This window comes from Rhinolophus sinicus, chromosome 6 (genome assembly GCF_057876585.1).
Source record: "Rhinolophus sinicus isolate RSI-liver-muscle chromosome 6, RSI-T2T, whole genome shotgun sequence".
Lineage (NCBI taxonomy): Eukaryota > Metazoa > Chordata > Mammalia > Chiroptera > Rhinolophidae > Rhinolophus > Rhinolophus sinicus.
The window spans coordinates 42800351-42817133 of record NC_142506.1 but is presented as its reverse complement, the minus strand read 5'-3'; the positions used below and the strand labels follow the sequence as shown (position 1 = coordinate 42817133).

General features: G+C 42.6%; 1 protein-coding gene across 2 annotated transcripts in view; it reads left to right on the top strand.

Annotated features, from left to right (window-relative positions):
* Window positions 1-16783, top strand: part of NUP133 (nucleoporin 133) — a 50117-nt gene that overhangs the window by 9693 nt on the left and 23641 nt on the right. Inside the window, exons 7-14 of one of the 2 annotated variants that reach the window (XM_019754780.3) lie at window positions 1132-1287; window positions 1587-1657; window positions 4633-4780; window positions 6543-6690; window positions 7567-7724; window positions 9117-9208; window positions 13570-13733; window positions 14602-14699. In XM_019754780.3, the coding sequence (XP_019610339.3) occupies window positions 1132-1287; window positions 1587-1657; window positions 4633-4780; window positions 6543-6690; window positions 7567-7724; window positions 9117-9208; window positions 13570-13733; window positions 14602-14699 (1035 nt within the window). The remainder of the gene's footprint in view (window positions 1-1131; window positions 1288-1586; window positions 1658-4632; window positions 4781-6542; window positions 6691-7566; window positions 7725-9116; window positions 9209-13569; window positions 13734-14601; window positions 14700-16783) is intronic. The other variant, XM_019754781.3, reaches the window with a different exon arrangement.

The following is a 16783-nucleotide window of genomic DNA, read 5'->3' as shown; positions in this document are numbered from 1 at the left end:
CAGTGCTCCGTATTTGTTATCTCCTGTGATTTTATGACCACCCATAACTGAAAGAGCTTCCTCTCCAATGGGCAGACGAGGAGATGGCTCCCATGAGGCTCTGTGAACTGGCAAGATCCCAGAACTAGTCAGTGGCAGACCCGTGCCCAGCATGGTTGAATTGGGCGCATGTCGTCTTTACTGAGCCATCGCCCTCTCATCTGAGCTTGCTGTCAGTTTCGGGCTTTGAACCGAAACTTCACATGTCTAAAAGCACGCTGCTCAGATTCCCTCTCCTCTTCTATTGACTACACGTTAGCCTGCAAAACTCGTTTCTCTTTTACCTGTCTGTTTCTGTTAACACACTGTCACTATTTGCAGTGACCCAGGTATAAAACCTGGATTGGGGCGGGGGGGTGTCTCTACCTCCTTTAGCAGATTCGTTAGGTCCCAGATGCTGTAGGTTTCACTTCTGTCATATCTCATTTCCACCCCCATCTTTCTGCTTCCACTATATGCCCTAACCTGCACTCTGGGAATATTTCCCTGGGTTTTTGGTGCCAGTCCAGTTCCCTCACTGCTGACCCTCTATCCCATTAGTGGTTGGAGTCACAGTGCAGGAGAATCGGAAACAGTCACTTAAACACACCTGTACTTAAAAGGCAAAAGAGCATACCCACATGTAACCAAGCGCACACAAGCCTGGCACATTCGCTTTCCTGTAACACAGCTCTTGTCTTCAAAGGCCGTTGCTCATACCTCCCTTGCTTACCAGGTTTACAAACTCACATTCAGAAGAACCCTCTGCTTGTCCGTATTGAACCTTATTTCCATTTGAACCTTATTTTTGCTTTTCTACTTGTAATCTGCATTCCAATTAACAGGACTGCTTCTCATTCTTTGCAACTGCCTGAATGGTCCCCGCTCCCAGCGCTGCTCTCTGTGGGCCCAGCCTGTGTGTTCCCTCCTGAAATCCCACCTGGCCACAAGGGCTGCTTCAGGGTCATTCCCTCCTTTGAGTCCTAAATAAAGACTTCTGCTAGGGCTACTAATCAAATAGTCACCAAGTAGATGCAGGTTGAATTTCAGAAAAAACAGTTCATTAACATGAGAATTTCATCTATAAACTTGACTTTTTTCTCCTCCATACAGCTTTCAGGTGTCCTTTGGGATAAAGAGAGATCAAGCTTTTATACCCTGACAAATGTGAACATCAGTAAATGGGAATTGGATGAGTGTTCAGAGAAACAAGCGCTCAACTGGGAGATAAGCAGAGTCCTGAAGGAGAATGTTGCAGATGCCGTCTGGGTAAGGAGCGGCAACACCGTGCCCATGGCACGCTGATGGCACAGGAGGACGCTGCTGTACTCGGGAGAGCAGAGTTCAGTGTCACATAGACACACAGGTTTCAGCCACCCAAGAACAGAAACGGGGAAGTCAGTCTCTAGACTTTGGAACCTGCTGACTGACTTAATTTCTAAAATTCAGGCATTATTCGTTCAGTAACTGAGCTCCTGCAGATAAGGCCCTTTGGGCGGGGCTGGGGACACAAAGGTGAAAAATCATGCCTGTGCTCTGGAGCTGATGTTGCTGGTGTTTTCCTTCAGGGATCTGAAAGTAACTACGAAGCCATTAAGGAAGGGGTCAACGTTCGCTATTTGGATTTGAACCAAAACTGGTAAGCAGTCTATCTGTCATATAGAGCGTAGGTAGTTGTCTGAAAGAATAAACTGATGTCTGTTATAAAATGACGAGCAGTCTCGCTGTTCAGATGCCAGTATTCCCACATTAACTGAGACCTCCCTAAATGGTTTGCGTTCTGTATCCAGAGGTGCTAGTTCACTGGAGGAGTAAGGCAGTTCTCACCTCCAGCTGTTGTTCTTGCTCGTACACGTGTCCTTTGCCGCAGAGTCCCGTCCTCTCTGCTCTCAGCTGCGGCTTCTCTTCCCACTGCTAAGAGATGCCTTTCCCGCCGCCGTGGGTGCTCCATGCTGTCGTCTGTCTCCTGGGGGGACTGGCCCCACTTCTCCAGGCTGTGTGCACGACTGGATTGAGGGAAGGAAGGATGGGGCGAGGCTTTGTCTTGGCACGCCCGCTAGCACTCGAGGCTGCCTCATACTCAGTACATTTGCTCTTAGAAACGGTGTTCTGACCAGTGCCTGGGATTCCAGGGTAGTCTGACAAAGCTGACTTTTCCAGTTAGTACTTAGTTTCAATACCAACGGTGATTCAGAACTTGAAAACCATTTGTAATGTGCTTTCTGTGAAGAAGTTCAGAAGGAATGCAAGTATACGATTTGTAATCCTTCAAAACACAACTTCCCAGAAGTTGAGGACTCTTTTTAGGTGTTTTAGAGTAACTTAGTTTAATGGAGTGAGTTCTACTTATTTCTTAGAAGGACATTACAGTTCCGCTGTATAATTTTTCTCTCTTGGGCTATTGAGACTCTCAGTAGGATCCGTCTATAAACTACCAAAGAAGTAAAAATAACAGTGTCTATTTGATTTCCATAAACACGTTAAATAAATACAGTTGACCTATTTTTGTTTATTTTTACTGGACTTTCAGAAATTTCCAAGTGCTGCTAGGACACAGCCCACTGTGAGCACAGGATGAGAACATTTTCACCTTCAGTTTTCAGAACGGGTTAGAGACCCATGCTGAGGAGGTGCTCTGCTGGGCAGAGCAGGGCTGTCCTCCCCCCGTGTTGTCATGCCAACGAGGTCCATTGTCCCCTTGACCCACCTTTACTCCACATTGTCCCGCCCCCACTCCCTTACGTCCTCGATCCAGTGACCTGTACAGGGTGTTTCTTCTGAGACTGTTTGTCTTCCTGGTGCTCATTCCGGCCACGGCTTCAACCTGGGCTTGTGTTTTCAGTCGCTAGGCTTAGCAATTCTTTCACTAGATTACTCCCAACACAAAGTTGAGAGCTTCATTTTAGATGTAAAGTTTGGATTTTTTAAATCTTAAATGTATTACCTAATATATATACTCCCATAAACATTTGTCAAATTTTTACTGATGGGCAAAATTGTGATTATCTTCCTAACATCTTTACCACCTAAAATAGTTTCAAGGGTTTTCAAACATGAAGTTGTTTATAAGATGTCAAATAAATCTGGTCCTAGCACCACTCCCTCAGGAATCGTAGCTGTCAGATGGTGTCTGTGACTCCATGGGCACTTTTCAGCTCATATGCTGCAGTCTTTAGAGGGACATCAATGTAAAGGCTGACTGGAGGTGTGACCCAGTGTCCCTCCCCACTTGGCACAGAGAGGGCGCGCTCAGCGCTGCATTCTCTGGGACCTCACTCAGCTCCTCCCTATGTGTAATGTTCTTACATGTCATCTGTTAGCTCTTTAGGTCACTGCCAGGATGTCACAGATTGGGCCAGCTGCGAGAGGAGAACAGGAGAAGGAAGCTGAGAGCCATGTTGGGATTGCGTAATTGGAAATGGCATGTTAGTCATGAGCTTGGTTTCTTTCTTCTAGTTGTCAGTAGAAGGTGCTTGCCACCCTGTTATTATTTCTGAGACTTGAAGGAAAGTTGCTAATAATGCTAGTAAATGTTTTGGAAGGGCTGAGATTAGAGACCATTTAATTCATTTCATGCTTTGTGGGTACAACCACCTTGATACACTTAAGAGAAGTATAGAAGCTTTAAGATGGAAAAAGGTTTGTTTTTACATGTACAGCAGCTTAAATTTCTGTAACTGATTGTTAAAATTAAAAACAAAATGTTTTTACACTGGAAAAAAGTAAGCTTTGAAGAACAGGTTAGATCAGGGTTTGGCAGCCTTTTCAGTGAAGGGTTCAAAACTACCTTTTTTAGGCTTTGGGGGCCATGTGGTCTTCATTCCAGCTAGTCTACCCCACCAGTGGCAACATGAAAGCACCCACAGACAGTACACAGGTGGGCATGGCTGTGACCAATAAAGCTTCATTCACAAAAATTCGCCTGGGCACAGTTTGGCCTGAGGGGTGCACTTAGCCACATCCTGCAGTAGCTCATTGGTTGATCTTTTTTTAAAGTCAGATTTATTGAGTTACATTTTACATACAGTAAAATTCAATCATAAGGAAGAGAAAAATACATTTACAGTACCATCTTTATCAATACCATAAATTTTTGTCCGAGTTTTTACAAATGCAGTTATTTAACCATAACTATAATCAAGGTATGAATGGTTCCATCACCCCCCAGATTGCCTCGTTCCCTTTTGTAACCTACTTCCACCCCTGGCAGCCGCTGAAGTGTTTTCTGTCCCTACAGTTTTGCCCTTTTTGGAATACCATATAAATGGAACTATCCAGTTTAGAACCTTTTGAGTCTGCCTTCTTTCACCTAGCGTTTCATGTTTCTTCAGTAGTTTCTTCCTTTCTACTGCTTAGTCCATTGTATAGATTTATTAGAGTTTATCTGTTTAGCAGTTGAAGACTGCTCGATTGTTACCACTTTGGGGCAGTTACCAGTGAAGGCACTACAAACATTCACATGTGAGTTTTTGTGTGGACATAGTTTTTACTTCTCGTGGGTAAATATCTAGGAGTGGCATTGCTAGGTCAGACGGTAAGTGTATTTTTACCTGCATAAGAAACCACAAGGCCGTTTTCCAAAGAGACTATAGGTTTTTCTTTTGCATTGATTAGCGATGGGCTCCTGATTTTGGCGGCAGCGTGGCACCCAGCAGACACTCCATGTCTCATCTATTACTCTGTGATAACAGTGGAAGATAATGGCTCCCAAATGTCAGATGCAGTAACTGTAGAAGTTACTCAGTATAATCCACCTTTTCAGGTAAGATTTCTATCTGTAAGTTAAAACATACTGAGTTTTCTTTCCCTAACCATTGCAAGGTCAAAATCTTTGAGCACATCATTGGCAGGGTTTGGGTATACTTTTAAAAAGCTACTTTTTAAACACTGCATTATATTTGCCATCTCAGACTTGTTCCTTTGCTCAACCGTAGTTCAAGAGAAATGAGAGGCAAAGCAACTGACAGCAAGCAGTTTGTTTCTTCTGCTCTAGCTCTGTGAAGGGATTATCATTTCTACATTATTGAGTAGAAAGAAAATATTGATGAAGAGCTGCAGAGTGAAAATCAGGAAGAAACTTGATAGGAATTGGGGTTTGGTTTTGAGCCTGTATAATACAGAACAATTCCCTTTCTGCTCAAAGTAGGATTATATTTGTAGGCATTATATGCTCATCAAAGTTCATGTAAACGATTAAAAGATGTCTAATTCGAAGCTTGGTAACAATCAGATGTGTTGTTTAATAACTATAATCAGGAGGAAAAACCTGATTGTGCAAGAAAAACATGCTCTGCGTTAAAATTTCAGACAGTGCAAACGGGTATAAACAATATAATTTGACAATAAAAAAAACGGTACCACTTTTAATGTTTTATTTGTAAAATTTCTTCATTAATAAACAGTATATCATTTTCAGCATTTGCTAATTTTATTTATAGTTGACCTTTGGAACAACGTGGGAGTTGGGGGCCTCAACCCCCATTTCGGCACCCCTCCCCCATGTTAGTCATGTATAACTTTTGACTCCCAAAAACTGAACTAGTAGTAGTAGCCTACCGTTGACTGGAAGCCTTCCTGATCACAGAAATGGTCTGTTATCACATATTCTGTATGTTGTATGCATTATACACTGTATTCTTATAAAGTGAACTTCAGAAAAATGTTATTAAGAAAAATCCTAAGGAAGAGAAAATATATTCACAGTACTGTACTCTATTAATATAGTAAATTTGTTATCTGGTCGCAGGATGAATTATCTGTCAGGACCTACAAAAATATTCTTATGTGATTCAAAACCCTGTAGATGTGACACGTATTACTAACACTAGACATTGAAATGAAAAGATAATATGAAAAATAAATTCGTATTTATTTATAGGTTTATGCATTGGTAATGATGAGGCAGCAACATGATTGCTTTATGGCAGCTTAGTGTTATACAGACGATTGCTTGCTTCACGGTAGTAAGGAAATCTGCAAACGTCTTCCAATATATTTACTGAAAAAAATCCACAAATAAGTGGACCTGCAGTTCCAGCCTGTGTTATTCAAGGGTCAACTATAATTAGATCTTATTTCTATTTCTGCTTCTGATTTTATATCTGAGCAAATTGACTCAATTTTCTTGTGCTTGATATGTTGACAGTGAAATCAGAACCACAGTGTTTATCAGGGATCATTTATAAAGGTCCAGCCAATTCTAAAATAAATACAATGAATTAATCCTTGTATTTTCTAACACTTAATCGGCTTCTGGTTAAAATCTTATCACCATGGAAATGGTTTCAAAATGTGCTAATTATTTGCAGCTCAACAAATGAATTTCTCTAATTGATGTTTATAAACTGATTTTATCATATTTTGTCAGTCATCTCGTGGGTAGCATTTAGGTTTTCATAAGGACAGTCAGTGAATTATTTTATCATTTTTATGAGGTAGTGTATAAAAGTATGAATTCTGAAATCACACAAACAAGCATTTTTGTTTCAGTTCTCCTTAAATATCATGTTAAATTGAATTTTCAGTCTGAAGATTCGGTTGCATGTCGGTTGATGGTCCCCGACTTTTCAGTGCGGACCGCCTGTCTGTACACCGAAAGCGCCATCTATGTGTGCTCCACGGGGACCGGGAAGTTTTCTGTCCCTCAGGAGAAGATTGTCTTTAACTCACAAGGTACAGTGCCAGTTTCGGAAAGCAGGGTTAGTGAGCTCCTTAGTCATGCTTGTCCTGTAAGGGTTGCTTCAAGCACGATGCTGCCAGGTGTTAGAGACATTCTGTACCACACCTGTAGTAGCTGAAGTCACAACTCGACTGAAAAACCAACGGGATAATAGAATTCCCAGACTGTTACATGTATGGGCAAAAAATAGTAACGTTTTTCCCAGCAGAGGCCAAAAAGAAAGGGACTGATGCTGAGGTAAATGGCTTATTCCTAGTGGGAGTGACTTACTCTGAGCTGTCCTTAAGTAAGTGTGTCCAGACCCCTTGGGAAGAAGAATTGTCAGCGGCTGAAATAGGGGCTGGGGTGGGGAGAGCCATCCAGGAGTGACACAAAGCCACGCGGATGGTTCCGGGAGGCTGTTTACCTAAAAGTCGGGCAGCAGGCTGGCTGGAAGTAGATTTTGTAGCCCCTGCACGGGAGCCTTGCTGGGAGGTGGGTGCCAGGGCACTAAGGTACCGAGCAGGCGTGGCTTCTTCCCCCACTGGCTTTCGTAATAAGCCAAGACAGAACTGGGCCAGAGGACTGCATCAGACTGACGAAGCTGCTTTTCTGAACCGTGCAGAATGAGTTGTTTTAGTTTTCTGCTCACTAAACTTGCTGCTGTCTTGCAAGCCTAGTTTTTATTGTCCAAAAGCTAAAGGACGCAGCCTGCTGCTTCCAGTAGCAACAGGTTCTGGACGTGTGATCTGGAATCCAGAGAGGGAGTTCAAAGGAGGAGGAAAATTGTAAAGGAAAAGAAAATGTTCTCAGTCTCTCAGAATGGTTTCTGTTTAGGGTGGTAAAGCATTGATCTGTTCTGTGTAATTGTGTGTTTTCCTTTCTTTTAGGAGATAGGATTTTAGGAGCTGGTTCCTGTGGTGGTGTTCCTATCCTTTTTTCTAGAAACAGTGGGTTGGTGTCTATTACTCCACGGGAAAATGTGTCCATGTTAGCAGAAGACCTCGAAGATTCATTAGCATCATCAGTTGCTGGACCAAGCAATGAGGTAATGTGGTTCGGTATGATTTTACAGTTTTTTTCAGAGTATTTCCCACAAATGTTTTAAAAAGTCAGCCAGTTTTAAAAGAGTTGTGATGAAAACATTAGTTCTTTTATCTCCCTCACCCTCTTTGTCCTCTTTCCCAAAAGCAACTACTTTTAAGTCTTTTAGCTGTTTCTTCTGGTTTTGTCCTCTGTATTTCTAAGTAACATGCATATGTTGCTGTGTCCTAATTCACCAATATTAGACATCTGTTGATCTCCTATTACAAAAGATGAGAATTTGGGGTAACTTTATTCCTTTCTCTGCCTCGATCATCCCAGTATAATTTTTTTCCATTAGGTGATAATATGAATATTGTTTACAGCTCACTGAGTCAAGTTATGTGCTGATTACATTTACTTTATTACACAATGTCGTGTGGTCTTGGAGTGTGTAATGCACTCATTTTATATTTGCTTATGTGTATCTGGCGTAATCTTCCCACACCCACCAGCATCTCTGTAAATGCCTTTCAGTGCACTTTTCCCCAGAGTCCATTCTCTAGAAACTCTACATGTCCTGTCGTCTTGTCTCTCCTCATTGCCCTCAGCGCCCCAGCAGGATCTGTCCTCACACCACAGACAGAGGTCTCTGTGCCCTGTCACTTGCCATTCCTTCTTCTGCTTTCCGTCTTCTTGTGTTCTGGTTCGAATCACCAATGTTTGGGTGGTGGTGTTTCTTGTTATTCTGGGATGATTTTTAAGGGGGCAGGGGGGACGGGGCTAAAAACCATCAAGTTTTTTCTGTTGTCTTGAAACCTAAAATCCCCTGATCCGTAAGGTTTTATCATTCTTTTATAGGAGACTGAAAATAATACTGTTTGGGGCCATTTCCATTTGAATAGTATATGAAAGATATAGACTATTTCTCTAATTCAAAATTAAAATGATTTGGTAGTTTCAACAAAAAGTAATGATTTTTTTTTTGTTTTATTCTTTTGTAATCATGGATTTATGATACTGCTGCTGTGCTGAAACAGTATTTCATTCTTTAAAATTTTTCCAAATCCTTGTTTAAGTTTGAAATCAACCATTATGCTTAGTAACATACATTGTGATGAGTTGTATAAGAGCAAACCCATAAAAAGTTTGCACTGGTTATGAGGAAATCCCCAAATCATTTTTCACAATATAATCCCTCAATTATATATACCTTTTTTGTAGGACTCTGGTTGTTCGCATGGTACATTTTGTCTTGTTTCATTAAGTGTCTTATGTATGTGAACTATCAGTATAGAGAGTACGGTAAACAGCTTGTGTACCTGTGTTGTTGCTGTCATAGGTGGGTCGTTTTTAGTCCAATAATTAAGAATTTGCTGATACCTGCACCTCTAAATTGTCGTTTGTTACTTTACAGAGTGTGATTTTTGAGAGCTCTCCAAAGAATGAAGCCAGAGCCCAGGAAGATACAACCAAATTGCTAAAAGCTGCTTTTCTGCAATATTGCAGGTATAACGAGGTTCTTCAATGTTAGCTTCTTTTAAGTCTGAGGACACATTTACTGACCTGTGCTCCTTATTTGTTGACTGGCGGGAGCAAGTTGGAGGAATGGCGCCGTTAAGAAGGAACGTTTCTCTGAACTTCAGCACTTCCTCCGGCCAGGCTGGGGGAACATGGTGCACCTTGCCCCGTCCACTGCCATTCACAGTGGTGGCCCTGAGGGCAGCGTGAGCTGGCACACATCATGTGAAAGCACAAGGTTGCATACAAGGTTTTGTTGGTGCCGTAAAGGACGGCGATTGGCCCGTTAGTGCGGTCTACTGTGTAGATAATCCCCACAGAACTTGGTGGCTTATGTAATACAGCTGATGGTTCTGCCATCCGGCTGTTTGGGGTTGGGCTTAGGTGGCTGTTTTACTGGTCCCGTGTGTGGCCAGCTGCCCGCTGTCCCAGCTAGACTTCCTCACGTTTGGGGCTGTGGCTGGTCGCGTCTGTCTGCACCACCTGGCTCCTCCAGCAGCTCCCCTAGCCTTGTTCACGTATCGGGGTTCCCGAATTGGCGAGAGAGGAAGCCTCGGTGCACACGCGCTCTTGTCTCTGCATGGGTCCCATCTGCCCCTGTCCCACGGGCAAGGGCAAATCTCGGGGGAGCCCCGTGGGAGGACACTCACAGGGAGTGTACGTGCAGAGGGAGAGTGTCTGTCATACCTGCTGACTAATCCCTGTGGTTTTCAGATGACTTCAGTCATTTCACTTTGTCCTCGACATGTATCCTGCAGACCATGTACTCTGGTGCCTGCCTAACGAGGTGCAGTACGTTCATATTTGAATAAACACACACTCGGGAAAGTTGTGATCCAGCCATGCTCCGCCCCTAACTAGCTGCGTGAGACTGGACAGAAGCCCTAACTTTCTGACCTGTTTCTCTGGGAGCGATGAGTGGACAGAGCTGAGTGCATGAAGGGTCATTAGCTTCTCCAGCAGATCTTTATTTCAAAGGAACATTCAGGAGTGGCCACCTCCACGTCCCCAGTTCTCGGCTGCTGATCCCCTCGTCCCACTCAGAGTGGTTGGTATCTGACCCCTAGTGGCTCATTGTCACAGGAGGGATGGCAGTTACACTCTACAGAGCTGTCACCACTTGAACATGCTGTGCCGTCTGGTCTGCTGAGCTGAGTTTCTTACCCAGGAGATGGCGCACGTACACAGGGTCTTCGCTTCTGTTTCCAAATAGTTTTCTTCAACCTCGTTCTGTCGTGTGGTGTTCAGTCCAACTGCCAAGATTTGCGTTAAAATACCATGATCTTGTCTTGCAGGTTTTCCTTTAATTAACAATTCTTGCCAGATTTGTGGCATCTGAAAATGTAAGTGCTAATGCAGCAAGACTCAGTGGTCGTTGCAGTCATTTCCTGTGGCCTCTGTAAGAAGATACAATCTGGGTGGCTTAAAACAACAGACATTTATTCTGTCATAGTTCTGGAGACTAGAAGTCTGAAGTGAAGGTGGCAGCAGGGCCACACTCCCTGTGAAGGCTCCAGGGACACTGCCTCTCTCCCAGCTTCTGGTGTTTGCTGGCATTCTTTGGTATTCCTTGACTTGTGGACACATCATTCCAGTTGTCTCCATTGTCACTTTGTCACATTGGCTTTCTTCCCTGTATATCTGCCTTCATGTGTGCTACTAATAATGACACCAGTAATTGGATTAGGACCCACCGTAATCCAGGGTGACCTCATCATTATTTAACTCATCACGTCTGCAAAGATCCTGTTTGCAAATGAGGTCACTTCCTGAGGTTCTAGGGGACGAGTTTTGAGGGGACACCATTCAACGCAGTATAGCCATTTCTAAATGTTTCCTAGGAGACGACTAAGCATGGAAAGGGGTCCTTGACTTTGAGTCCTGAGCATAGTGACCTGAGGGATGGTGGGTTACTGTGGCCCCACCATAGCTGAGCATCTGATCACCGGGTTAGCACGGTTGAAGTCCTGGGAGGCTGCCAGTAGTCATTTCTGAGGGAGTGTCTGCCAGTAGTCTTAAAGAATTAGGATGAAATTGTAATAGTTTAGGCAGGATTTCTCAACCTCGTCACTGTTGACATTTGAGGACAGATAATTTTTTGTCGTGGGGCCATCCTGTGGATTATAGAGTGTTCAGCACCATCTCTGCCTTCTCCCCTTGATGCTAGTAGCATCCTTCCCCCCAACTTCTGACAACCAAAGTTGTCCTCAGGCATTGTCAGATGCTCTGCGGGGGTCAAAATTGGAAGACAGCGCCCTGAGATGCTATCTGTTTAGCTTTTTGCTGAGGTCATATTACTGTTTTTATAGCATTGTTTCTTTGAAATTAATTTTTGTATTTGATTTTCATTTTACTTAACTAAATATACATACAAAATCTTCTGCTCATGAGAGTTTAAGAGACTAGTTCTATTGATTAAAATAGTTGATTATCTATTGAACTTGCCATAGTCAACATTGTATCCTATAACCTGTAGCTCCCACCCAGCCTTTCACACTTCTAAGCAGTTTCTCTGTTACTCTAGTCAGCTTCGTCTCCTGGTCTACCAAGAAACCGTTGAAGCCCTGTCCTAATGTCCTCCACCTGCCATTTCCCTCCCTCCTCCCTCCTCAGCAGCTGACTGAGCCTTATGCTTCACAGAGGTAATAGAGGCCCTCAGAGCCCTGCGCCCCACCCCACCCCAGCAGAGGGCTCCCTACAGACTCACCTGCCTCCTCTCCCTACCCTGTGAACAACCTATTTTGTCGTGTATAATGCGCACCCACGGTTTTGGTCCAAACTTTCAAGAACTAAATCTTTCCATTTTTTAATTCAAATCTTTATTTGTTTACATTTAGGTACTTGTATTTTGTATTATAAAGGAATTTTAGCATTTATTTTTTAACAGATTATGGTACAAGAAATGTTATATAACAAATAATTACAAAATACAAGAACACAGAAAAGGTACCGGGAATTTTCTGTAACGGTAACAAATTTATGGTATTTATGCATCATAGATGGCCTAGAACTGTTCCATCATTATTGTATTCCAGGATATTATTTTGCATACGGATATCGTTACTGATTTCTAGAGTTACACTTTCAGCATATGAACATAAAAGAATTAAAAATATTTGTATACATACGAAATTAGTACTACCCATGTATAACACACATCTTTATTTTTCCCTCACAAATTTGAGCAAAAAAAGTGCATTATACACGGCAAAATACAGTAGGAGGGAGTGTGCTGTCTGTCCCCAAAGCCACTATTTCCTGCCCCTTGACCCTACTCTCCAGTTCTTCCTCTCTGTCCTCGACCCTTCTTTTGCTGGCTCCTCCTGGGACATAGGTCGTGTTTAATCTGCCATTTTTAAAAAGACAAGTCTGTGTCCTCCTTTGAGCTACCACCCCCATCTCTTTGTTCCTGTTATAGCTAAGCTACTGGAAGGTTGTCTGGTGGATGATGGGCTGTCGCCCCCCCAGACTCCCCACTGCTCCCTGCTTAGTCTCTCCTCCTCCTTTGGCTCCATGTGCCGAGGACACCAGAGCCCGTGGGGCTCCGGCCATACACGGGGGAGTGTTTGAAGGCAGCTCATGTCCCACGGGCGCCTGGGATCCAGCTCTGTGCTTGTCTCCAAAGCTTGTCCTCCCACTTCTGCCCCATCCCAGCACCAAGTGCCACCGTCCACGCGTTTACTCAGAGTACGGTGAGGGGGTGGGGGGATCATCCTTGTTTGTCAGGTCCAGCCAGTTGTCAGTTACCTCACAAACCCACGTGTCTTTGTCCCACCTGTCTGCTTGTCCCCATCCTCCCCACAGCCACTGATGTGATGGTGCAGGCCGTCTTCTCTTCCTGGATTTCCACAGTGACAATCTACCTGGACTGTACCACCTCCTGTCTGACCCCCATCTAATGCCTTCTCAATGTGATGGTTACAATGACCTTTTGGAAAACTAGAGCTGATGGTGACGTCTCCTCTCAGTGCCTGTCCGCTGTTGGTTCTCTGATGTGTGCCTCAGCCCTTCCGTCGCAGCGCACGTCCTCCCCAGAGCGGCACTCGTCTGCACCCTGGCTCCCCTGCCTGTAACTGGTGGTGTCCCCCACGGTCGGCCTTGGGAGCTGTCCCCCTTCCCGCTCCCGGGTGGTCTACCGTCCTCAGTGGCGTCAGTGCCGTATTTTTTGGTCACACTGCGTATGTTTTTTGAATATGAATACATAAAAATTGTCTCCCTTTTAGATAAATGTTACTAAAAATAATGAACTTTGGGCTAAAACATGGTACTTTAATTTCATAATTAGCCTTTTCCTGGTGAGTTAAAATTGTTTTGCTTCCTTTAATACTTTGTTTTGCATTTTATTTCAGAAAAGATTTAGGTCATGCTCAAATGACGGTCGACGAATTGCTTTCCTCCCACTCTGGTCGTGACACCGACGGTGACCTTGATGGAGCCGTTGTGCAGATCAGTGTGGACCTCATGGACGACTACCCCGCGTCGGACCCGCGGTGGGTTGCGTCTGTCCCCGAGGGTGAGCACACCGACTAACATCCCGGCACGATCAGCCCCCTGTGAAGAGCATCTGGTTCTTTCATTAAAGCGTATCAAAGCATAGTTTTTATATTCTGAAACAATTACTATTCAGTATTTTTAAAAGGTTGCAACGTTCCTAGTAGTAGATTTTGAAAAGGGCTCAGAACAGACACTGAGGGAAGATTGGAGCAAATCCTACTTGTTCTGGCTGAAGCTGAGGCATTAGCCCTCGTTGGCTAGCTCAACATTTTATTTCTAAAAGGAAACTGTGGTGTAGGTAGCATTTGGCATTTACTAGCCCCCAATTAAATGATCATTTTGGCTTCACTGTATTTGGCTGATAGAAATTGTGCATTTCCCTGAGAGCTGCAGTGTGCACATCTCAGCGTGTAGGCCGGCATGTCACGTGCCTGAGGCTTCCTGCCTCCCGCCGACTGTCCTTCCTACCCTTCCCTGCAGCTCCAGGGCACTCTGGGCTCCCAAGTACCAGGGAACTGACTCAAACAGCCATTTGTCTCCCTAATTTCCTACTTAGCAAGTTGGCTAAGCCTCCTTAGAGATTTAGGAAGAAAACCTCAGTGTTTACCTTCTTTCTTTGACTATTTCTTTTGAGCTGTCAAGCCTAGAATGATATAAATGATTAAACTAGTAATAACATTTTATTTTGAATGAATATGGTATGAATTGTATCAAACTTCCACAATTTTTCTCTTAAATTTTTTAAACTCTTGGGTAATGTTATAAATGATTGCATTGAAAGGTTGGTGTTTTCCTTTTGCATAGATTTTTCTTAAGTTTTCATTTTAATAGCAGTAATTACTGTAAAGCCAGTATGTTATGTGTTTAAGTTTGTTACTGTGTTTCAGCAGAACCACCTGGGTTTAGCAAAGCATCACTGATTATTCTTCACCAGTTGGATGACAAGATGAAGGCCCATTCTCTCTTCATGGACTTTATTCACCAAGTAAGCTTCCCTGTTGCTATGAACAGGGGTCCCAGGACACTTGGCTCTGCTATCCCTTTGTCAGCTCTTTCCAGGACACTGGGAGATCCTTTCTGTCTTGTTCTGGGGTGTTTCATTGCAAGGGGCATGACTACTATTTTGCATTTTCTTTGCTGACTTAAAAGTAAGTAAGTCCAGGGCTGAGTGGAGGCCTATTGAAGTATAAAAGCTGCATTGATAATAAGATAAAAAGAAGAAAACTAGTGTATTTCAAGAAAAGTGATGTTTTAGCTTTTCTTCTAATGTCCTGCTTTTTAGTCAGATTACCTGTGTGCTTTTATGTAAAAGTTTTCATGAGTTGATTTTGTATTATTAGAAAGACAGTGTAAAGATAGTGTAAGGTGAGAAAAATAAGATTTTTATCTGTGGATTTTTAATTTTGAAATGCCGTTATAATCAAATTCTCATTTAAAGTATTTTTTTTTTAAGGGTATCCCTATTTTTTAAAATTGCAGTTGACATTCAATATTATATTAGTTTCAGGTGTACAGCATAGTGATTAGACATTTATATCCCTTCCGAGGTGATCCCTCCAATTAGTCTAGGACCTACCTGACACCATGCACGGTTATTACAGTGTTATTGACTGTATTGTAATACACTTTCTATGCTGTAGTTTACATCCTTGTGACTATTTTATAACTACCAATTTGTACATCTTAGTCCCTTGTTCTTTGTCACCCGGCCCCCCAAACCCCTCCTATCTAATAATCGTTTCTGTTTTGTTGTTCATTTTGTTCTTTATATTCCGCACATAAGTGAGATCATACGGTATTTGTCTTTCTCTGATTTACTTCACTTAGCATGATGCCCTCTAGATTCATCCATGTTGTTGCTGATGGCAAGATTTCCTTCTGTTCTATGGTCCAGTAATACAGAGGATGCAAAAAAAATGTAGACACATTTTAAGACAGGCAAATTGTATTAAAATTGTAATACTCACTATATACCGATAACAAAACATGAATACAAGTCATGTTTGACTTCTGCAATTACAAGAGATGCTCAAAGTGGTTACCATCAGCGTCCAGACACTTCTGATTACAGCAAATACTGCTTGAGCAACGTTGACCAAAGTGTCCACTTGTGTACATTTTTTTGGTACCCCTGGTATGTACTGTATCTTCTTTATCCATTCATCCATCGATAGGCACTTAGGTTGCGTCCATATCTTGGCTATTGTAAATAATGCTGCAGTGAACATAGGGGTATGTATATCTTTTCAAATTAGTGCTTTGAATTTCTTCAGATAAATACCCAGAAGTGAGGTTGCTGGGTCGTAAGACAGTTCTATTTTTAATTTTTTGAGGAACCTCCATATTGTTTTCCATAGTGGCTCCACCAATTTACAATCCCACCAACAGTGCACAAAGATTCCCTTTTCTCCACATCCTTGCTAGCACTTGTTATTTGTTGATTTATTGATGATAGCCATTCTGCCAGGTGTGAGGTGATATCTCATTGTGGTTTTTATTTGCATTTCTCTGATGATTAGTGAGGTTGAGCATTTTTTCATATGTCTATTGGCCATCCGTATGTCCTCTTTGGAGAAATGTCTCTTCAGGTCCTCCGCCCATTTTTTAATTGGATTGTCTTTTTTGCTTTTTTGGTGTTAAGTTGTATGAGTTCCTTACATATTTTGGATATTAACCCCTTATCAGATGTATCATTGACAAATATCTTCTCCCATTCAGTAAGCTGACTTTTTGTTTTATTGATGTTTGCCTTCCATGGACAAAAACTCTTTAATTTGATATAGTCCCACTGGTTTATTTTTTCTTTTGTTTCTCTTGCCCGAGGACATGTATCAGAAAAAAATATTACTACGAGCAGTGTTAGAGAGTTTACTGCTTATGTTTTCTTCTAGGAGTTTTATGGTTTTAGGTCTTACATTTAAGTCTTTAATCAACATTTTGAGTTTATTCCTGTATGTGGTGTAAGAAAGGGTCAGGTTTCATTGTTTTGCATGTATCTGTCCAGTTTTCCCAAAACCATTTATTGAGGAGACTATCTTTACCCCATTGTATATTCTTGCCCCCTTTGCC